General features: G+C 43.2%; 1 protein-coding gene across 3 annotated transcripts in view; it reads right to left on the bottom strand.

Annotated features, from left to right (window-relative positions):
- GALNT17 (polypeptide N-acetylgalactosaminyltransferase 17) overlaps positions 1–24,413 on the bottom strand; it is a 423,223-nt gene that overhangs the window by 262,329 nt on the left and 136,481 nt on the right. For 2 of the 3 annotated variants that reach the window (XM_036310766.1, XM_036310767.1), the window contains exon 2: positions 3,109–3,292. The exons of the other annotated variant lie outside the window; for it this stretch is intronic. In XM_036310766.1, coding sequence (XP_036166659.1) covers positions 3,109–3,292 — 184 coding nt within the window. The remainder of the gene's footprint in view (positions 1–3,108; positions 3,293–24,413) is intronic. 3 annotated transcript variants of the gene reach the window in all.

The raw sequence follows: 24,413 nt of genomic DNA, 5'->3' as shown, positions 1-24,413 counted from the left end.
AACACCAACTGTATTTGAGTCACTTTTCTCTCTGAAAGCGTTTAGGACTTGCTCTTCACCCATGCTGATCTGAAATTTTTAATTTACTTTCTTAATCTGGGCTTAATATTTTCCCTTTCACTCAGCATGTAGATAGTGGGTGAGACTTTCCAATCTGAAAACTCTAGAGTTCTGGGAAATTTTCCTCTATCATTTCTTTGATGATTTTCTTCTCTCTGTTTTCTCTGTTCCCCTCTGACATTCTTATTAGTGGATGTTGAACCTGCTGGACTGATCTAATTCTTTTCAAGTCTTTTCTCTCATATTTTTATTTTTTCTGTCTTCCAGAAGACTTCCTCAATGCTGTCTTTCGACCTTTTATTACATTATTTATTTCTATCTCATTTGTAACTTCCAAGATTTGTTTTTTATTCTCTGATTATTATTTTAACATAGCACTTGACTCTTGTTTTGCAAATAAAACACATTTCTATGTCATGACATGATATCTCTATGTCATGAGTTATAAAGTTTGTAATCTCTGTTTCCTCCAAATGGTTTCTATTTGCTGTTGCTAAGGCCTTTTATAACAGAGTCTCTCCTGAGATGTCTAGGGATCCTCGCTCTCATTTCTTATTTTAGATTAAAACAGTATGAATAGTTGGATGGAGCTTTACAACAGGCATAACTTACTAATAGTTCATGAGCAGAACCCAACCATTTGGGGAGTATACCCCCAACTCTCATATCTATTGGCCTTTTTCTTAGGCTAGATGGTTCCTCAGAGTAGTTTCTTCAAATACTTGACGGAGAAGTTATAAAAGCCTTGAGGGGTAATGAGGTTGAGAGTGTTCCCATTTAGTATGCAGCCTTATCCTCTGACCTAGGTTACACCTTATGAACTAAAGCCCAGAGTTCACCTTCTCCAGAGAGGAATCCTCCCATATTCCACTGGGTAGAAAAGGATAGACTCTGGTTGTGCAGAGTTGGAGAAAGGATCCAAAGATCCAACTGCAATCCTTCTACTCAAATCTACCTCCCAGCCATCAGAAGTACCCAGAACCTCCAATTTCTGGGTCTCTGGCATTCTGAGGTATGATTAGGCTACGATCTTCTGCTCTTACCACCACTCTCCACCATATGCAGGCAGTTGGGTCTCAGCCTCATCCAGTTTGCTGTCGGTTACCTTTCATCCATCCTCTTGCCATCTTCTAAAACTTTGTAGGTGACTATTCCCCGCTGTCACTGTCTGTCTAGTTGTCCCTTAGACTAGGTTGCCATCTTCTCTAGTTCTTTATTATCAGTGAAATTTCAGGAGTGACCAGAAGTAAGTGGCATGCTCAAGCCACCATGCTACGCTACAGAGCACTATGGACCTATACATTCTTCTCTGAGCACACCACTTTTTTATTTGTACCCCTAACTCTGATCTTGCTGTTCCCCTGCCTGGTCTGCCCTTATCCCTTCCCCTTCTTCAATTTTCCAACCTTTATTGGTCCTTCAAAATTAAGCTCAGGCACCATCTTGAGCAGGAATCTTTCCCATATACTCCTTGCATATGCTATGTATATCTCTGGCCTGAAACACACCATACAGACCATATTGTGTTGAATTAATCTGCCCGCACATCTGTCTCCCTCCCTAGACAAACAGTAAGTAGGCAAGAACTGTGTCTTATCCAATGTCCTACCTCTATCTAGTGTGAGGAAAAACATCTGAGACATAATAGGTGCTCACTAATATTTGTTCAACTGACCCATTTCCAGTAGCTTCATGTTGGAAGCATTTTCATTCTCATAAGAGTGAAAAGAATAGGACTCTGTTTATTTGCCAATGTTCAAATAAGGAAGGCTAATCAGAGAGTACCAGAAAATGAAAACAGCCAGATGTTTGTAAGAGCAAAAGTCCAGGAATACAAAACAGTTTCCAACAGGGGTGATGTATATTTTTCCTAGCGATTCAAATGAATATATGCTTATTAGGCAGGGAGAGAGAGTTAACAGGTTCCATGGTGAATCCTGCAATTTTAAATCCATTTAAGATAATTTTCTTTATCTCAAATCTATTTTTCTCAGTAACCAGGATACTTAAATGATTTGTACAAAACTCATTTGAAAAAGAAATAATCTGCTCTAAACAAGGGCACACTCTGAATAGAAAAAGAGACACTACAAACCTAACAGGAAACGAAAAATCTTTTTGAGAGGCCAAGGCGGACTCCTGCTTAGAAAATAGGTTTTCCCTCCAGCATCTTGATTCTATGAGCAATTTCTTTTCTCGATTTCACCAGGAGAAAACAAATAATTCTTAAATCTGAGGGCATAGAAAAAAAGAACTTTCATAAGACAATCAAGATGCCAAACAAACTGTTTAAATGGTAAGAATCTCAGACAAAAGAGTAGAAACAGCCATGGATGTACTTTCTCACCTGTCAGCTTGGCAAAGCATTTTGTAAATGGCAGCACCCAGTTTTGGAATGGTCAATTAAAATTCTAAAAGGAGTAGAGGTTGCTATAAACTTTTGGGAGAGGAATATCACAATATGTGTCTAGAGCCTCCAAAAATATTCCTACAATGTGATCTAAGGATTACACTTTTAGAAATGTGAATTAAGAAAATAAATATCTAATCAATACACATAAAGACTTGAATGGGAAGCTAGTCATCGAAGCGTTATTTATAATAATGAAAAATCAAAGTCCCAAAAAATGGAAATAATTATCATAGCTAATAACATCAGAAAATGCTCATGAAATAACGTTAAATGAAAAAAAAAAAGAGGTAAAACAATATATCATATTCTCATAATCTGCAGAGAAAACAGACTTGAAGACAGATTTTAACAGTTGCTATCTCTAGGTAATGAGATCATGGTGATTTCTGATTTTTATTGAAAACTTTTTATATTGCAGACCTTTCTATATGTTTCTGGGTTGCTTTTATACAAATCAAATGTTTTATTTAGCTAATATTTCAAAATCAACAGTACTCAGTTTATTGGTTGTGGAGGAGACTGAGATAAAAGCTCCCTCACAAGTTACAAATGACATCAGAAAATGTCACAGACTGGGGTCTTCGTCCACCCATAGGATCAAGGGATCTCCTCTGAATGATTGAACCAGAACTTACTTGGTGGGACGATAATCCGGAATGGAACGATCCAGCGAGATTTTTTCACTGAGGTAGGAATTGTAGCCATACTTCTCATGGGGTCCCTTGGCTTTTTCCTCTTCAGCTGGGGAAAGGGTAGCAGGAAGGCCCCCTTTGCCCCGCCCACCATAACCTTCAATGAGCCCAAGGGATTTGGATAAGCCTAGAAAAACGAAGGGAAAAAAGAATTATTTGAAAACCACTATATTGTGATATGTCACTCAAGCTCAGATGCAGCTTCAATGGAAATTTTAACATTACCTGTCATGGAAAGAATTATGTTCTCATTTGATCAGTCTTGGGAATATGCTCTGAGCACATCTATATTGAGAATTGAGAGGAGGGGCAAGGCAAAGGTGAGTTGTGGGTTTAGGTCTTGTTACCTAAACCCTCTCCCTTTTTGAGAACTGGGGTCTATAAAATAGACTGCCCAAAGTCGTACCCGAGGGGGATACAAGAAATGGGACAGAACGGGGGTTACTGTTCATGCCTGTTTTCCTCTCTCCAAGGGGCTATTACAACAAGGCTAGCAAGGCCCAGAGACACCCTATATAACACTAGATAATAGGAGCTGGTAACAGGAAACTGCAAAAATGCAGGTGTTTTTACTTCATTTGAACAAAGAACGATATGCAGATTGCTTTTATCGTGAGTTTAAAGTGTGTAACAGCCTGACATGGTTCTTTACTTAAAGGTTTTATTTAAATTTCATCTAAATGGCAAAGGAAATACAAAATGCTTGAGAATAAATTACAGCAGGAAAAAACCCATAAGGGTGATAACTGTGCCAAGTAGAGTAGGAAGCCCCGGCAACAAGCCTCACTGAGCAACTGCAAGTTCCCGGATGGTGGCAGCTTTACAACTATTGTCCCATTACACGATGAACAGCTTCATGGGCAATTTTTAAATCCTAGAGCTATGGGAGGTTTTACTACTCAGCTACTTGTCCATTTCAAATGCCCAAGCTACTCAGTACACACACATACACACACACACACTACACACGCACACACACACACACACAACACGCACTACACACGCACATACACATGCAGAACTATATCCACAAAAGTCTCACTGCTGCCACTGGTAGGAAAAACATGGACTAGGGTTGTAGATGGTTCCCTCAGCCTTCACAGTGGGCAGCCCACTTAGCCTAGGAGGATGCAACCTTTAAGGAATTCCATGCAAATCATAGACCCACAGGTCTGTTCCAGTCACATGGTCCTCTATCACATAATGGCAAGACTTGTATTCATTCCCTTTTCTGCTTCTCTAAAAACAGGTATTTATTTTCTGTAATACCAAGATTAGAAGGCAAAGGTTGAATGAATATCTCAGAGTTGAACTTAGTTGAAAATCATTTTTCTGCCTGAGAATCATCTCCACTGTTCTTCGGGAACCCTGACATCTTTCCTGCCTGCCACCATCCCAATACAGGCACCAGCAACTGAGAATTTGATTACTGCAGCACCTCCTACCAGCTTCCTGGTCTTTAATCTCTCCTTCCACATTAATGTGCAATTCCAATAACATCGCCTTCACCATGCTCAAAAAATCTACAAGAACTCTATCCATGTCGAGTATAAACACCTGAGTTGGGTTTTAAAGTGACATTATTAGGGGGAGGTAGAATGGTGCAGGTACTTTGGAAAATAGTTTGACAGTTTCTCAAAATGCTAAATATACTTATCATATGATCCAGCAAGTCCATTCCTAGGTATATGTCCCAAAGAAATGAAAATATATGCCTACACAAAAACTCGTACACATATGTTCAAAGCAACAGAATTAATATAACTAAATGTCCATTAGTTGAAGAATGGATCAATAAAATGTGGTATATCCATACTGCGGGAAGCCACCGCTTGCCGATACTGTCATGAGAATGCACCAAGGAACGTGGAAGGACGAAGGACCTTGAGCGTTAGCAGGGCTGAAGCTAAGCACAGATTGTTCGTGTTGAGATAGCGGTGGCTCAAGGCAATTCCCTAACCCCGTGGTCGGCAAACTGCGGCTCGCAAGCCACATGCAGCTCTTTGGCCCCTTGAGTGTGGCTCTTCCTAAGCCTTAGGAGTACCTTAATTAAGTTAATAACAATGTACCTACCTATATAGTTTAAGTTCAAAAAATTTGGCTCTCAAAAGAAATTTCAATCGTTGTACTGTTGATATTTGGCTCTGTTGACTAATGACTTTGCCGACCACTGCCCTAACCTGATAATCCTTTTACTGTTTACCAAACTTTACCTTTGATACGCCTATATGCATTGCTAAAGGGCAAATATGTATTCAAGTAAATAAATAGCAGACCAGGCCAGAAGTCGGTGTGCCTCTTCAAGAAAGAGGCTCCACCTGGCCCCCAATGCCTTCTAAATTCATATTTCTTGTATAGTATTTTCATTTGTGCGTCGGCTCCTCTTTCAGATCCTGAACCCCGCCGTGAAGGTCGCAGCACCATACAATGAGATATTATTGGCAATACGAAAGAATAAGAGTGATATATGCTACAACATGGATGAACCTTAAAAACATTATGCCAAATAAACAAAGCTAGTCAGCAAATGCCACACATTGTATGATCACATTTACATTAAATGTACAGACTATGCAAATCTGTAGAGGCACAACATAGATTAATATATGCTTAGGGCTGAGGAGATTAGGGGAGGAAATGGGGAGTGACTACTAACACATATGGGGTGGCTTTCAGTGATGGAAATGTTCTGAAGTTAGATTGTGGTGATGTTTGGCCAAATTTGTTTGGCCATACTAAAACTCACTACATTGTACACTTTAAGTGGATGGACGAGATGCTATGTGAAAATTTTCAATAAAGCTATAAAAAACTGACTTTGATAGATATTTCTGTTTCCAGCAAGAAGGAAGGCTAAAACAACATAAAAAGTTTCCAGTAAAGCACCTAGAAATGCTGAATAAAAGACTTTTAAGCCCAGCAGGTGTGGCTCAGTGGTTGAGCATCAACCTATGAACCAGGGCACATGTCTGGGTTGTGGGCTTGATCCCCTGAGTGGGGCGTGCAGAAGGCAGGATTCTCTCTCATCACTGATGTTTCTATCTCTTTCTCCCTCTCCCTTCCTCCCCAAAAGCAATAAAAATATATTTTTAGAAACTTTAAAAATATTTTAAATACATAGCAGAGGTTGCAAGAAAGAAAGGGAAGCTCCCAGAGGTAAGTTAAAATCTGAGTTGAGACTGTACCTGCTGGGGTGGGATGAAGGATGGATTTCGCGTTAACAAAAGGTTGGAGTAATAGGGCCTATACGTGCACAAGACATGAGACTTTTTTATACCTTAAATGTTTCATAAGAATTTTTAATTATGAAGGTAAAGGTTCCCATTTACCCAAAACTTGATTTGGGAACCTATCTGGATATATGGTCTTTGTATATGTAATCAAATTAAGATTACTGGTGTCCTTATAAGAAGAGAAAAAGAGACAGAGATAGTCACACAGAAGAAAACCATTTGATGACAGAGGCAGAAATTGGATGATGCAGTTGTAAGCCAAGGAATGCCAAGGTCTTTCAACAACTCCCAGAAGCTAGAAGAGGCTTGGAAGGATTCTTTCCTGGAACCTTCAGAGGGAGCATGGCCTGGCCAACACCTTGATTTTTATTTTCTAGCCTCCAAAACTGCGAGACAATATATTTCTATTATTTTTAGCCACCAAAATCGTGAGGAATTGTTATAGAAACTACATAAAACTAATACAATCTATATATGTATATAAGCCTAAGCGACCATTATGACCAGTTGACCGAATGACTGGTTGACTGGTCGCTATGATGTGCACTGACCACCAGTGGGCAGACACTCAACACAGGAGCAGCCCCCTGGTGGTCACTGCGCTCCCACAGCCAAACTCCCATGGTCAGCCAACCTCCCGCAGTCCCTCCCCCGCCCCCCGCCCCCTACCTGGACTGGGCGAGACAGCCCCAATCAGCCCCAATCGCCAGCCAGGCCAAGGGACCCCTCCCCCCCCCACACACACACACACACACCTGTGCACGAATTTGTGCACCGGGCCTCTAGTGAATATCATAAAAAGGAAAAAAAAGTGCAAATTGATAGAGCAAATATATACCAAGCAAATACTTATCAAAAGGAAGGTTTATCTTAATATCAGATAAAACAGGATTTAGGGCAAACAGCCTTATGGGGATAAATAAAATCATTACATAATGGTAAAGTAACACTCTCCCGAGAAGCTAGAAAGAATTATAAACTATCGTGTGCCTAGCAACATAGCTTCAAGTTACATATGGCAAAAACTGACCACATTACAAGGAAAAGTCAACAAAAGCACAATCATTGTGGGAAATATTAATACAAATCTGAGTATTCAACAGATGAGAAGGACAAAAATTTAGCAAAAATACAGAGGAACTGAACAAAATTGACAAGCTTGATCTAATGGACCCTGCACCTGGCTTCTTAATAAGTACATGTTCCCTACAAGGGCATATGGGAGATTTAAACAACTGACAGGCTACAGAAAAGTCTCACCCTCTCTTACAGATAACCTCTAAACATAAAGCAATTAAAAAAAACAGAAACCAATAATAAAAATGCCACAAAGAACTCACACATTTCAGTAATTTTAAAAAGTCTTCTAAAACATTCATGGGTCAAATAATTAATCATAGTGCCATTAGGGTGAAACTAACAGAACTTTTAGGATAGTGTTAAAATAATACTTGGAAGAAACTCTGTAAATACAAATATTGGTGGAAGGGAGGAAAGATGGATAGATAATGAGGTAAGCATCTAACCCAAGGAGTTATTAAAAGAAGAGAGAAAACCCAAAGAGAGCAATAATAAACAAAAGAACAAAAATGAATGACATACACACAAAAGAAAGACAGCAAGATAGGAAGGAAGGAGTAACACAGAAGGAGGGAGAGAGGGAAGAAAAATAGAGAGACACAGTGACTAGGGCCCCCAACATTTTGGGGGGCCCAGGAACATGTTTAAATTTCTTTTAAAATCATAACATTGCAGTTACATAATATAATTTATAATATTTTTATGGAGGAAGAAGACCATGAAGACCAAAGATCCTAGGGCCCATAAAGTTATTATGCAACTCTAGCTCTCTCGTGTTTAGAATTTTATCCGTATATAACAAGGTGCCTAAAGCAAGTAACAAGATGTGAGGCATGATTTCAGAATTTTACCTGGAAAGTGGATAGTGCCAGGACAGGCCGGCACTAACAGTAATGAAAAGTACTGTTTATTGAGTATCTACTATGTGCTGGGCACTCTGCTAAACACTTTACATAAACTCTATCTTTGTCTCATCTAATCTGCTGACAACCTCATGAGGAAGGTATTACAATCATCTCTATTTTCCAAATGACACTGAGTCTGAGCATGTAGTGACCTTGTTAAGGTTCCACGGCTGGCAAAGGAGGATAGACCCTGGTTCTGGATATAGTTGGAGATAGAAAGGAGGATAGACCTGAGCTTGGTGACAGGTAAGGAGACCAGATCCAGAGCGCTTGCAGTGGCCCCGACAGGGATGGGAGGGGTCCCCTTTAAGGAAGTGGTGGTGATCAAAAGGAGAGGTGAGATTTGAGAAATATTTAAGGGATACCATCACAAGGCACGAGACAGACAAGTGTAAGGATGAGAGAGAGGAAAGAAGGGAATGAGCCTGGGGTTTCCAGAGGCAGGCGTGGGTGGTGAACCCACTCACAAGGAAGGGCATACAGAAGTAAGTTTGAGAAGAGGAGTTCCATTCTCTGCGTTTGGTATATGGGGCAACCGTGGGACATTCACATAGGATCAGATGCTCAGCGGAACACGCAAGAATGGAAGTTCAGATGGCAGAGGAGGCCCGAGATTTGGACCTGGCGCCATGGGCATGGAGGGGGCGATAGCCATGATAAAGGCTGGGGGGAATGCTGAGCAGCAAGACAGAGAAAGACAGACATCACTCAGGAAGTGTTCTCTGACCACGCTCCTCATGCACACTTGGACCAAATCTAGGGTAGGAATCGCATACTTCGAAGCTCATTTCTTCTCTGCTCTATATGCATGTTCTGTCATCAAAGCTTCTTTGGAAGCTCAAGACTTCAAGGAACTGAGACTTAAAGAATTACAGAAGGAAGAAACCAAGATGGCGGCATAGGTAAACACCGGAGTTTGCTGCCTCGAACAACCACTTCAAAAATACAACTAAAAGACGGAACGGATATCATCCAGAACCACAGGAAGGCTGGCTGAGTGGAAGTTCTACAACTAGGAGGAAAGAGTAAAACATACTGAGACTCAGAGGAGGCGCAGTGCTGAAGTAAAATACTAAGGTGCGGAGTGCATGCGGAGCGGGCTGGCGGCTGAGGGCGTGGTTGTTGTTTGCAATCGGGAGGGAGTCTCAGACTCTGAGCTCGAGCTCTGGGCGAGTTTCTAGGGACCCAGACTCATACGGGAGAAGTGGGACTGCATGGCATCGCTCAGAACCCTAGGGCAGCTTTCTCTCCATGGGGCTTGCAGCAATTACTGGGACACTGAGAAGCAGAGCCTCTGAGGGCAAGACTGAGAGCAGCCATAATTGCTAACCCCGCCCTGTTGATCCCGTGGGACCCGCCCCGCCCAAGCCCTGCAGGGAGACTTTTGCTGGATAGCCTCAGGCAAAGGCTAGATTAGCACCTTCCTAGAGATCCAGGAGCCAGGAAGCCCAGAGGTCAGAGTGGGACCATCCAGTTTGAAGCTCTGTGGAACCATAAAAGACACACTCAGGGGGAAGACTCAGTGAGCACCAAAGCCCCATTGAAGCAAGTCTAGCCCCAGAGGGGTGTCTCCAGCACAGAAGTTCTCCCACTGCAGACACAGCTGATTCTCACAGCCAATTGGCCTGGAGGTCAATTCCTCATAGTGATAACTACAACAATCAAGGCTAAATTACAACAAGACTGTGCACAAAGCCCACAAGGGGGTGCACCAAGAGTGTCTACCTCAGGTAATTGGGATACTTAGCACAAAAAGGAACTCTATCGACACAGCGAAGCATAAAAAATGCCGAGACAAAGAAACAGGACACAAACGACAGAATTGGAGGAAAGAAAACTGCTGGATATAGAGTTCAAAACCACACTTTTAAGGTCTTTAAAGAACTGTCTAGAAGCCGCTGATAAACTTACTAAGGCCCTCGAAAAGACTGGTAAGACTGCCGACAAATGTAGTGAGATCTTCAAGAAGACTGGTGAGACCGCCGATAAATGTAGTGAGATCATCAAGCAATCTAATGAGACCCTCGAAATTTGTGATAAAGGACCAACTAGAAATTAAGCATACACTGACTGAAATAAATAACATTATACAGACCAGAGGATCGCAAGAATCAAGTCAAAGATTTGAAATACGAAGAAACAAAAAACACCCAACCGGAAAAGCAAAATGAAAAAAGAATCCAAAAATATGAAGATAGTGTAAGGAGCCTCTGGGACAGCTTCAAGCGTACCAACATCAGAATTATAGGGGTGCCAGAAGAAGAGAGGGAGCAAGATATTGAAAACCTATTTGAAGAAATAATGACAGAAAACTTCCCCTACCTGGTCAAAGAAATGGACTTACAAGTCCAGGAAACGCAGAGAACCCCAAACAAAAGGAATCCAAAGAGGACCACACCAAGACACATCATAATTAAAATGCCAAGAGCAAAAGACAAAGAGAGAATCCTAAAAGCAGCAAGAGAAAGAAAATCAGTTACCTACAAGGGAATACCCATACGACTGTCAGCTGATTTCTCAACAGAAACTTTGCAGGCCAGAAGGGAGTGGCAAGAAATATTCAAAGTGATGAATACCAAGAACCTACAACCAAGACTACTTTATCCAGCAAAACTATCATTCAGAAGTGAAGGCCAGATAATGAGCTTCACAGATAAGAAAAAGCTAAAGGAGTTCATCACCACCAAACCAGTATTATATGAAATGCTGAAAGGTATCCTTTAAGAAGAGAAGAAGAAAAAGGTAAAGATACAAATTATGAACAACAAATACACATCTATTAACTAGTGAATCTAAAAATCAAGGGAATAAATAATCTGATGAACAGTATGAACTGTTGATTATGATAGAATCAGGGACATAGAAAGGGAATGGACTATTCTTGGGGGGGGAAAGGAGTGTGGGGTGAGGGAAGAGATTGGACAATAATCGTGCACCTATGGATGAGGACAGTGGGTGGGGAGTGAGGGCGGAGGGTGGGGTGGGAACTGGGTGGAGGGGAGTTATGGTGGGAAAAAAGAGTAACTAATGTAATAATCTGAACAATAAAAATTTAATTAAAAAAAAGAATAAATAATTCTAGCCCTAAAAAAAAAAAATTACAGAAATGTCTCAATACAGATCAAGTGGTTAAGCTTCCTGCCTATCTTCATAAACCCATTTGACCCCTCTCTCTCCACCCAGTGATGGGGATTGTTTAGGCTTTCGTTGTTTTCAATGCTTTGATATACATTTTTCTATTAGATATGCATGGTAGATATGACCATGATCACTTTAGAGATGAGGAAATGGAGGCTCAGAAGGATGGATGAATTATTTAACCATCCAAAAGTAATGGAGACAGAATACAATGTTCCTTCCAACCTTCAAAACACAGACACACACACACACACACACACACACACACACACACACACTATATCCAGGAAATTCTGTAGGAAAAAAGAACCCAGCTTCAAAAACATGATGATGAATGGTAAATAAATGATCATAAGTTCAGAAAAATTATATAATTATTACCTGACATATGTGATTCAAATAATCTGTGAACTATCCTATATAATAAAAAGGTAATATGCAAATTGACTCTAAGGCAGAACGACCAGAATGACTGCTTGACCAGTCACTATGAGGTGCACTGACCACCTCTTGGTCCCTTTTCCTGGCCGGCAGGCTCCAATTGCCCGATGGCGAACAGGGAACTGAGGGTGGGTGGTGGGGGACACGAGCAGTGACAGGCCAAGGCCCCCACCCCACTGGTTGTCCCACACACAGAGGGCAACCCGCAGCGGGGATGGGGCCGGCAAGTGGGCGGGAACGGCCAACCTCTTGGTCCCTTACCCCAGCCGTCAGGCTCCAATGGCCCAACAGCGAACAGTGAACCAGGGATGGGTGGCGGCAGGGGGTGGGTCCAGCTGCAGGCAGTCAGGGAAGATGGCCCTGATCGCAGGCCAAGCCTAGGAACCGTACCTGTGCATGAATTTTGTATCCTGGGCCTCTAATTGAATAATAATTTTTTAAAAAAAAAGATGAAGAGACCAGACCACTGACAATGGGTTTTTCTCCTTGTTTTATGTACTTCTATTCATTCACACTGGGTTTCCCTTTTCCTTCCTCAGTACCTGCTGCCTTTGCTCACAAGCCACAGACAGCCTTCTGTGGTTTTCCTGCCAGCATGGAGCCCAGGAGCCCAGGAGCCAAGGAGGAAACAACTGGAATAGGGCAGATTGGCCTTCAACTTAACTCAGCGGTTTCAGTGGAAAACATATGATTCTTCCTCTTATTTCATCCGTGTGGTTTTTGGCACGTCTTTTTCTTCCCTTGATATAATAGCATTTCTTTTGTCCAGTCTAAAAAGACAACTTCCAATCCCAACTCATTAAATGCCACCTCAGAGCTAAAATGCATCTCAGTTGAGCTTGCCCGGTATGCTTCCAGCAGCAGTCTTTCCAGTGCAGGCCAGGAGGCCGGAGAGGGGATTTGTTATAAGTGGCATAGGAATAAAGACTAGGAATGCTTGCTTCCCACCAAGGACACACAGGGAATGACGGTTCCCAGTGAGATGCTTTTCCCCTTCCTGTGTCATTATTTCCTCCCCTATGAAAGGCACCCACTTAGCAGCCTCAAAAAGATCACTCCTCACAGTGCGATGTGACAACTATGAATTATGTTTTGTGGTCTACGTGTTCCCATTTTCCCCCCAATTTAATCTGCCAGAAAGGTTCAACAAAGCAGCAAAAATTTTTACTGGCATTTTAATGTGTTTACTTAGCGGGTCCAAGAAACTGTTGGCAAAGATACATAAGAATTCAAGTTCGCCAGCGGGGCTCACTTCACTGGGAAAACTTGCCACCAGAGCAGGTTCGGATGACTCCTGAACCAGGGAACCTTCTCTCCTGAAAGCACCCTTCGCTCTTTGGCTAGAAGCTGTTGCAGCCGCCACACACCATATGAACTTGTAGGCATGGAAGCCGTATTTGGCAAAGGGAAGAAGCAGCAGCAAAGAGGGAAAGAGGGAAGAGAACGAGGTAGCGGCCTGGCACCAGGCCTGGGAGGACCTGGGAGGACTCCTGATTCCCTCTTCCACATCAGGCAGTGCCTCCTGAGTTATTTTAGCTGAAGGCTGCAGAGCTGAGGGGTATTATTGGACAGGAAGCTGAGGATAAAAGGAAGAAGAGTAAATTGAGGTCAGTCCTCCCATAGCACCTACATTGAGTATCCTTCATGTTTCTCTCCTTACCCACTCCACCTTTTCCCCGCTGCATGCCCCAGGAGAGAGACCTGTGTAGACAGCATCAAGGTTCCCTTGCTTTGGGCTGGGTTCAACCAACAGGTAACACCTTAAGGAGACTGATGGATAGAAAGAGAGAGGGGTCAGGGTGTTTATTCCCCCAGCTCCCTCCAGGCTGGGCAGTGGTATGGCAGAGGCTGCATTCTTCCTCACCCAGCTGCAATCAGGCAGCCCTCCCCCAGGTCAACCCAGGGTCACAGTTAAGCCCATGTTATGCCACCTGCTCCCTCCTCTGCCCCCTTCAGCCCTTCCTGCCTCCTCTGTTGCCAGCCCTAGAGAAATTCACCATTCTTTGTCATTCCTTGGTGATTTCCCTGAACTCTGCCCCAAACCATTGTAAATGTTTTGCTAAATCTCTTCACTCACCCCTCTGAGTGTGCCATCTGTTTCCTGCAGGATCTTGACAGAGACAACATCTTCCCTAGCCCCATGGGAAGACTTCTAGGCCTTCTCCTTATGGGCAGGGATGTGGTCACCCGGTCCCTGACACATTAAAAACTACTGAGTATATGGATGACAAGAGATAAAATCTGGAGATTGAATTTGGGACCATTTGTTACAAAATGAGGTCGAGAAAGAAAATTAAAAATCCAGGAGAGAGAAAAAAAATCTAGTAGGAGAAAAGCTAAGAGGACATATTCTAGCATGTTTATATTCAAAAAGAAGAAGAATGTCTGCACTGATGAATGTCACACACAAAGCAAGCCTGGCCGAGGCCATCTGACCTGGCAGTGGAACGGGCCCCTGTGAGCTGGGGATGGTCGGGCGCTAAAAGGGCAGGGTGCCTGGGGCTGTGGCACGCAGAGGCTCACGTGCTAACAGTGTTTTGTATCCCAGCCATAACCAACCAGAATACAGAATGTAAAATAAAATATACATAACTTGAACCACAGAAAGAAAATTATAAAATTTTACTAAGTGGAATATATATATTATATATATATATATATATATATATATATATATATATATAGGCAGTGAGAGAGATGTTTTTGAATGAAAAGAGGCAATGATACAAAATTAAGCCCTCACTTAATGTCAGAGATAGGGTCTGTGTCTTTAAGGGAAACCACATATAACAAAACCAATTTGACCACAGGCTAATTGAAATAAACAAGAGTTAATTTCCTATGACATTTCATCAACCTTTTAACAAAATGACATTAAACAAAATAATGTTATGTATGGGTTTAATGTAATTCCAAATGGGATTTTTTTTTTTTTACATAAGAACAGGTTCTAAATTAACCAACACAAACACAGAGATAATAAAATGTAGACATTTTTTGTAAAAGAATAAAAATGGGAGTTGCCCTATCCCATATTAGGTTAGGACATAAAGCAACTAATAAAGCGGCATGGTGATAGAGAGGTGATTTTACATATACGCTGGGAGGTGAAGCTCTAAATTTTTTTTTCTCAAATAGTCATGTAACTTTACAAACCTTAAGTAACAAAAAGAACCTCCACTTTCAAAATTTTAGAAATTCCTTTCCAGTGCAGTCGAGTCCACACCTAATCTCTGCACGACATCTCATGTGGATGACGGAGCAGCTCTGTCCCATGGGGTCTGGGGACTGGAGGTGCACGTGCTTGACACCCGCTCAGCAAGAGTCAATCATGCTGCCCACATCGGCCTTCTGTTGGGCCCAAGCTCCGAAGGGACCATAGTGGTGGCAAAAGTAAAGAGCGAAGGTGCTAAATCAACTCCGAGCTGCCTTCCCACCTCCCTTCACACAACATAATAAGTCTTCCCAGGGTCACAGTGCAGTCGTATTATTCTTTCAGAAATAGGGATGGTATTCACAACACACACACACTCCGGAAGAGAGAGAGATGCACCAAATGCAACCTGGGGCCACCTTGTCTACTCAGGAAGCTCCCCATCATCACACACACACACACACACACACACACACACACAGTCAGAGAGTCCGTCATGTCACGCGGCTGTCTTCAGGCGAACGAGCATGTGTCAGCTGGTCTCTGCAGGGGGCCCCAACTGCTCCTGAAGGCCCGAGTCCCAGGGACATCCCACGATGCTACGGCATGTGGAAGTTGATGACAGGTATGGACAATCGGGACATCGCAGCCATAAGCTTCATAGTGAGCAATAATTCCAGGTTTATTCTTGGCCAACCTCCAGGCCTGCCTTTCCGAGGAAGCCAGCCTGATAATAGAGATAAATAGGACATCTGAGAAATGCTTGAAGAGGAGCCATGAAGGGACTTACCCTATTGGCTAGTAAAACATAGCGAAAAGCTCTAATAATGAAGATAGTGAGCTAATGGAACAGGAAACGACAGGCAGATCGATGGGACAGAAAAGCTAGCCCACAAATATTGCTGGAAGAGGGAGAGGAGAGCACCATTTTGGATACAAGTGTTAGTGATAATTAAACTGACAAATGTCCACTAGATACAAAGCCCTATCTAAGCACTTTCTTTATAATATATATCGTATGTACAATATTTACATTAAACATATACGTTAACTGTATGTATTTGTGCTGAATATACATATTTTAATTCATATCTGCCACCACCCAGATTCAAACTCAACTCATCTTTTTCTTAAGTTACTGCAGTTGACTGCTAACATTATCTTCACAGTGAGCTTTCTCACATGCAGATCTGATGGTTGCTTTAAGTTCATTCATACATTCCTGCTGCCTATGGAAGAGAAATCCAAAAATCTCCCTGTAATATGCAAAGTTGCTCATTAGTTGACTCCTAGCCCAGCCTCAGCCTCCACCTCTCCCTCTGCAGCATCCTCTGCTTTAGAGACCCCACTCCCTTCTGATGCTTCTCAAGCCACTGCCCCTCGGTGCAGCTGCCAGCCATCTTTTGTACTCACCACAACCCTGCAAACCCCTCTGAACATGACCCTACCCAGAAAGTCCGGTGCTGCTCCCGGGTGGAAGTCTCAGCCTCAGCATCGCTCCTAGACTGCTCCCTCCCAGAAGCGCAGGCCTCTGCGAACAGGAAGACATCTTTGTGTTTTATATGTGCTCTGGCACATAGTAAGCACCTCATACATGTTGTATCATGAATGAATGGCCGAATGAGCAAAGTGAGTGAATAAATGAAAAAAATCAGTGAATGAGTGTATTGCTAGCTGGGATGGCCAAATATATTACCATGTTCCTGTGTTGACACAGAAATCTCCTAGAGACACCCAAGATGGATAAAGCGTTGCTTCATGAACTCAGGTCGAATCCTTATTGATTTCCATTTCGTATATTAGCACATGATCTTGACATTTGTTGACATCTACATTAGGATAATTTTGACATTCTCTGTCCTTCTAGTCTCAGTGTTTCCAGACGTGATGTCCAAAGGTTATGTTAGTCTTAATATTCTGAATGAAGCCATCAGAGTTCCACTGGGTGAAAGAGAACAGAGTAAAGTGTTCCCTAAGTCTAAGACCAATAGTACACCTGGGTCCAGCTTAGGATCCTGGGCTGGAAGAAAGAAGAGGTCAGCTGGCTGGGCCGCTGGGATCCAGAGAGAGGGCCACCCAGCTTGTGCTGTATTCCTCCTCATCACCTTGCAGAGCAGGGCATTCCTGATTTACAGCTCACATAGATAAAATTTCAAAAATGTATTGCTAAGTTTATTTTACACAGCAATCTTACTGCTCTTGTCTATATCTATCGTGCATATAATTACATTTTCGTGTAATTTTAAATTTTCTAAGACATTATCATGACCTTTTTCTCATATCTTCTTATTTCCAGGCTAGACATATCCACTCTTTCAACCATCTTTATATGATCATGTTTTTAAATGTTCCATGATGTCTTAGTCTCTTAGGTTTTAATAACAAAATACCACAGATATAGTGGTTTAAACAACAGACTTCTATTCCTCACAGTTCTGGAGGCTGGGAAGTCCAAAAACAAGGAGCTGGCAGATTTTATTCTTGGTGAAGGCCCTCCTCCTGAGTTGTAGGCAGCTGCCTTCTAACTGTGTCCTCACATGGTGGAGAGAGAGCAAGTTTTGGTGTCTCTTCCTCCTTTTATGAGGGCACTAATCCCATCATGGGCCCCATCCTCATGACCTCATCCAAACCTAATCACCTCCCAAAGGCTCCCACCTCCTAATACTATCACAATGGTGAGTAAGGCTGCAACATGTGAATTTGCGGGGGGAACACAAGCATTTAGTTCATAACACATGGTCATTCACTGTAGAATTCTGTCCTAGAAGACAACATGATGACTAATGATCTCTGAATGTGTGCTCCCCCAGAAGCCAAAAATACTGAAAGTACCCTTTTGCCCATTAACCAAACTGTTCACGCAGCATTAGCAGTTCCCAGAGATATGAATCATTGTTATGTGCTTGAAGTGCCTTTGGAACAAACTGTCCATAAATTTTCAAATTGCAGATTTATTCAAAATGACATGCCTTATATTATTAATGTTATACTTCCTGGAGTTTTTCTACAAAGATTTTTTAATTTGCTCCTCATAGTAGCCCCAGCCACCTTTAGTAGAGGCAAAAAGGAGGCCCAACAAAGACAAAGAATGTTCCTAAGGTCACTGAAGACCGTCAGAGGTGGATTTAGAACCTGGGTCGGTATTTCAGGTCGCCAAACATGTGGCTTCAGAAAATGCTCTCTTAGATTTCATGCCTCTGTGACACAGAAGGTCAAAAAGGCCACTCTCAGGGCCAAAATAACACTGGCACACACACACCCCTGTGCAGCGATGATCAACACAGAGCCCCAGCCTGGCCCCATTCTGGTTGATGCATACACCTGAGAATGGGGGTGAAAAGAGTATTTCTAATAAAACAAAGAGTTTGGCAATCATCAGGGTGGCTTGGAGCAGACGGATGAACGATGCCGGCTGCACAGGTTAATTGTGTCATTTAGCCCCGCATCATTTATAAAACCACACACGGGTTAAAAGCTGACCTAGAGCCAGGTGGGAAATGTGCTGAATGGAAGGAAACCCCTGCCACGACCTAGGGAATGTGCTGGCGTCAAATATGCCAGACACTGCAGACCAGCCACGGCCACATCCTCTCAGCACCTGCCGGGCCCAGCAGCTTTCAGAGGAAATTTCCACTCCGCCCTTCTCATGCCCCAAACCCTCCTTCTAGGATTTTATGCCTAATGGAGGGGTTGGTTAATGAGAGGGGTTAAAGGGAGGGAGAGAGGCAACACTAACCTTCACCAAATTCTGCAAAAAGCATATAATTTTTAATATCACATGACCTACAGATTTAGAGTGACAACAACCAGGTCATGTCCTAGAAGGTAAATTATGAAAGCAGAAGCGAGATAAGAAAGAGTAAGAAAAAACAAAAATAAACCATTGTCGGAAAATGTTGATACCTCCGTTTTAGCCCCCAAGTCCTCAATACCACCTTCCTTCCATACACACACCCACCATTATGCCCCATGACCATCCCTAATTAATTATTAGAACCTGGAAACAATAAAATACCTGCTCTCAAAGAGCTATCCAGAAGCTCCAAACATCAAAAAACAAATATCCAGATCCTCCCCAAACTCCCTGTTAACAAGATCCCATTATTTATAGGTAAATTTCCTGCTTTAAGCTCTTCTCCAAGGGGCTACATGAGATTTCTGTTCAGTAAATATATACTTTCTGCCCCCACATCCTTAGAAAGAGTACACATTCCCACTCAATGGATGCTGGTCCTGACCATTTTGTGAGCAGTATCCCTTCCCACCCTTCACTTCAGGCTTGGCCAGGAGACTGGCTTTGGCTAACAAGATGCTAGTGGCCATGACATGAGCAGAGGCTTGAAATGTGCTTGCACCGTTGGTCTAGGCCTCGCCATCCGAGCACCATCATGACAACCTGCTTTGGGTGGCCCACTGGTCCAATGAGGATGAGAGAGACAGCTGGAGCCAACCTGCAGCTCAGAACCAACCCCAGCTAAGCTCAGCCCAGATCAGCTCATCTGAAGACACATGAGAGGAAGAGGGGTTTCAAGAATAGCCTCCTTTTACAAGTTTGAGCTGAACAATGAAGAATGTTGCCCATTGGTGCCATTTGTTAAGATGGAGAAATGGGAGAGGAAAAGATTTTGAATACAAGTAGGTGTGACACAGAACCAAGAGTTTGGTTGGGAAAATTAAATTGGAGATGCCCATGAGACATCCAAATGGATATGTCAAGCACATCATATGGGATGAGGTCAGGCTTGGATATATAATTTGGAATTCACCAGTGTCTAAAGGAATTTACAAACATATTTCTTGAGGAGTCACCTAGGCAACAGAGATACACAGAGGAAAAAGGAAGCCTGAACATTGAGGCCTGGGCACCCCAACAAGAAGGGGGGCCAGAAGGAAAAGAGCCAAGAAAAGAAAACCGAGAGGAATATAGATGGAAACCCTGGAAATGGCAGAGTCCAAGACCTGCCCCTTGGACTTAGTAAGGTTGAGGCATCAGTGAAAAATATCACCCAAGGATATTTTTTCCATTGAGAAACATCCACGTGAGAGAGACATATTGATTGGCTTCCTCCCACACTTGCCCCAACCAGGGCTAGGGAGCAAACCTATAACCCAGGTACGTACCCTTGACCAGGAATTGAACCTGTGACCCATTGATGTGTGGGCCGATGCTCTAACCACTGAGAAACACAGGCCAGGGCATGGCATCAGTGAATTTTGTGGGATGAATGTCAGGGAACCAAAGCCAGAGTAGGTTCAAGAGAAAAGAGGTGAGAGGCCCTAGCTGAGTAGCTCAGTTGGTTGGCGCGTTGCCCCAATAGACCAAGGTTGCAGGTTTAATCCCCAGTCAAGGCACCTACAAGAATCAGCCAATGAATGCATAAATGGTGGAACAACAAATCGATGTTGCCTTTTCTTTCTCTCTCTCTCTAAAATCAATAATAAAAATGAGAGAGAAAGAGAAGAGGTGAGGAAATGCAGCAGCAGGTACAGGCAATGTTTGCAAGGAATCTGTGTAAACAGAGCAACAAATGTGAATCTGCTTCTATTCTAGAGACCCTGACAGAAAAAAATACATAAATCAGGCTTGGCCTAGGCAGGATATAGTTCTGTAGTTCCCAGGGCCTGCTCTGTCCCAGTCGGCCAATGGCCTCAGAGAATGCCTGCCACTGAGCTCACATGTGTCAAATGGGGACAAGGACTGATGAGTGTCTGAGACCCCTGCAGCTCTCAGATTCCATGTTCCCTCTCCGCAGCTCCAGTGTGAGAACATGTGACAGAATGAGGACACAGCAAGAAAGCCCAGTCATCAGTAAATGAAAAATGTGGAATACCATGACTGTGCCAGGAATCAGTAGATTCCCAAAGGTGTTCGTTACGGAGGTTTTCTGGTTCTGTGTGACTCATGCAGTGGGCAATTGTGAGGTCTCAACACCTGACTCAAACCTCAGAGCCCTGGGCATTCCCAATGAACCAGAAGAAGGGAAGGAAGAGGCAAAGGTCTTCCTTATCTGTGTGGGCCCAGAGAGCATACAGACACTAGCTTAAGATTTATCCCCTAGATGTACAAGTGATAAAATCCAACTTCTTAAAAATGTGGTTGATTCAGCAGATACGAAATAGCTCCCCCCACCTACCCTGAACAAATATGAAATGACCAAATACCCAAAAACCCAGACTCTCACATCATTAAGGGCCCCTCCAGTCCTCCATTTATTGCAGGACGTAGCCTCCAGGCTGTGACCAGGACCGATCCAGCCTCAGAATAAACACTTCCAGAGGCACCAACCCACGCCTGAGCCCCAAACAGCCACTACATGAGGCCTGTTTTACACGGTCTCTAAATAGAGCCGATATCAGCCTCACCCTTGCGTCTTCTGCACACTGGTCAGAATTCTGCCTGTGAGCACATAGGGAAAGCTGACTTGCTCACAGCTATCATGTCCCCACGACCCCCAGGCACCGTCCAGCCAGAACAGATTTCTCCATCTTCACTCTTCCCAGTTCTCCTCATATGCTCCATGTGCTTGGTTTCTCTTGCTGAAGTTCCCGGACGAGACAAACAGCAGGCACAGGAGAGGTAAGTATTCCTTGGAGACACATACACTGTCTCCGACCGTGGTTAACAGACCTGCCCAGCTCAACCTGGCAGCTGCAGGTTTATGCAGGTGAATGAGCGGAACCGTTTGGATAGTTCCCTAAAGAGAGATGAAAGTGGGTATAATACAGCAAGAGAAACCACACACACGGCCATGCCCCAGTTACTCTCCACCTCTCAGAAAATGCCTTTACGGCCAGAGTTTGTGGAAATAATCTATGAAAAACACCCTGAATTTATTGTTCTTGCTTTGAGAACATCTGGAAGCCTCTTCAGGTTAATGACCTATGGAACATGTGCATCTGAAGAGGCCCCGACACTAAAATGCCAGTTTCCATTTCCAAAGAGCCTGTCAACCCCAGGCCAGGGCCAGAACACTCAGGAGGTGTGAGACAAGCACACCTGTCCAGGTGTGCCGGAGTGGGTGGCACCACCAGCCTTTATCCCTCTGCAGGGTCAGCAGGAGGTGGCTAGGTTACACGGTATTTATCTAACTTGGTCTGAAGGAGCACTTTAACTTGGGATGTATTTACTTATGTCCCTCGTTGTGCAAAAATAACAGCAACAATAATAATCAAAGCAAAAGTCACTAATTATGAGAAGAATAACGAGAAGTGACAAAACTAAGTCATGGATCAATACTAGTCCAGTTCCTGATCTGGGGCAGGTGTGGATGGTTACGGCAGACTGTACAGGTGGCCTTAGGGATTGTCCAGCCACTACCACCTGATGGGGATCCAGTGACCACAGTCAGGGACTCGGCCCAGCCCACCTGTTCTCTCTCTGGTTCTGACCTGTGGCACCCTCCTGGGCCCCCGGCGGCCTGTGAGGCTGTTAACTTCTCTCAGCTTTGGCTCTGGTTGCAGACACAGTGGGAAGGCTGGTTACTCTACAGTTCCCTCTGCTGCACGGGACACAGACTCCTGCCCAGGGCTGGTCTGTTGCATGACTTGGTGCTGGGCTGGTTTCCCCAATGCTCTGCTGTGTCACAGGTCTCTCCATCAGCCCACCAGCCTCCATTTACACTGTGTCCACCATCCCCTGGGGCAGGATCTCAGGGTTCCAGTCTTAGGTAAGGTCCCACAGTTGGCCATATAACAAAAACCTCAGTAATGTCTCTCTTTCTTTCTCTCTCACACACATACACATCTTAAACTCTCAGAGTCTCCATTTCTTATCCTATTAAGGTAGAATAATGACATAAACTCATATGTCACAACACGCACCAAGAGGACAGCACAGTGCTTGGCAAACAGTAGGGGCTCAATAGTGAAGATGCTCTTGTCCATTGCCATTAGGGGTGTAAAATGGTGCAGGCATTTCAGAAAACAGTTTAGCAATTCCTCAAAAGCTTACATGACCCAACAATATCACTCCTAGACATAGATCCACAGGGGGATGAGAACATATGTCCACATAAACACTTGTACACAGGTGTTCATAGCAGAATTACTCATAATAGGCAAAAACTAGAAACAACCGACAGGTCCATCAGCTGTTGAATAGATAAGCAAAATGTGGTACACCCATACAATAGAATATTATCCAGTCATAGAAAGGAATGAAGTACTGATACGTGCTACAACATGGATAAACCTTGATAACTTAAGTTAGAGACACAAGACAAAAAACAACAACAAAGTATTATATAATTGCATGTATATGAATCATACAATCTTCCTATTTATCCATCCTTCTATCTATCCACCCATGCATCCATCCATCCATCCACCTTAGTTCTACTGCATTCTATTTCTTTTCCTCTGCACAATCCCCTAATTGCCATATTTATCCTGTCCAATTCAGTTACTATTTCCAAACAAATTAGAAGCAGTTTCGTGTCATGGTTACACACACACACACACACACACACACACACACACACACACTTTTCTGTTCTTCAGGAATAATTAACCACGATAACTTTTCCCTTCCATTGTCTGCAGGGGAATAAACTACAGACTAAACATATTTGTTATGTTTTCTTTTATTTTACAGAGGTAGAAAAATTCACTGCCCTCATAAAAATGAAGGTCTGCCTCCCCCTGCTCATAATGGCTAATAGTGAACCAAAATTAAATACTCTTTATCCGAATCCATTAGGGAAAGATTCTTTTCCACAGACAACCGAGCGAGCTCCTCCTGAATTTTCCTGACATCTCACATGACAAACCGTCCCCTTTAATCCCTTCCCAAGGCTAACAATGGCAGCAACTCAACCCTTCACATTTAATTTCCTTTCAGAACCAGGTTTCTGAGGGGGCTCCGCATCCAGCAGGATAGTTCCTCTGGAGGGATTCCAGTGAGCAATAATGGCCTCAAACCCAATATGTAATCATTGTTATGCAAACTGCCTTGATAGAGAGAAACTCGGAGTCCATATACATCTTCTCCCCAGACTAGCTTGCTCTGTGCTCTACTTAGCTTTTACTGAGCTATGGCTCCCCACGTTTTAAGGTCAAAACGTCTCCTTTACAGAATATGCACTGAAGATTTTGCTCTGAGGCTGCTCTCATTCTTGATAATGACTCTCTCCTAAAGAGAAACAAGCAAGCACTATGGCTTGCTTCTGTGTCTTTGTTGCCCGGGACAGCTGGCCACGTGCAGGAGAACCTTTGCTCCTCAATTACTACCCTGTTTCATTTACTCTTTCAAATGTCAACCCACTGAAAGGGTATCATTCCAAACACTCAGACACCTGG

Source organism: Myotis myotis, unplaced genomic scaffold (assembly GCF_014108235.1).
Source record: "Myotis myotis isolate mMyoMyo1 unplaced genomic scaffold, mMyoMyo1.p scaffold_m19_p_5, whole genome shotgun sequence".
Lineage (NCBI taxonomy): Eukaryota > Metazoa > Chordata > Mammalia > Chiroptera > Vespertilionidae > Myotis > Myotis myotis.
The sequence above is the reverse complement of the archived record's forward strand: the minus strand, read 5'-3'. Positions and strand labels throughout refer to the sequence as shown.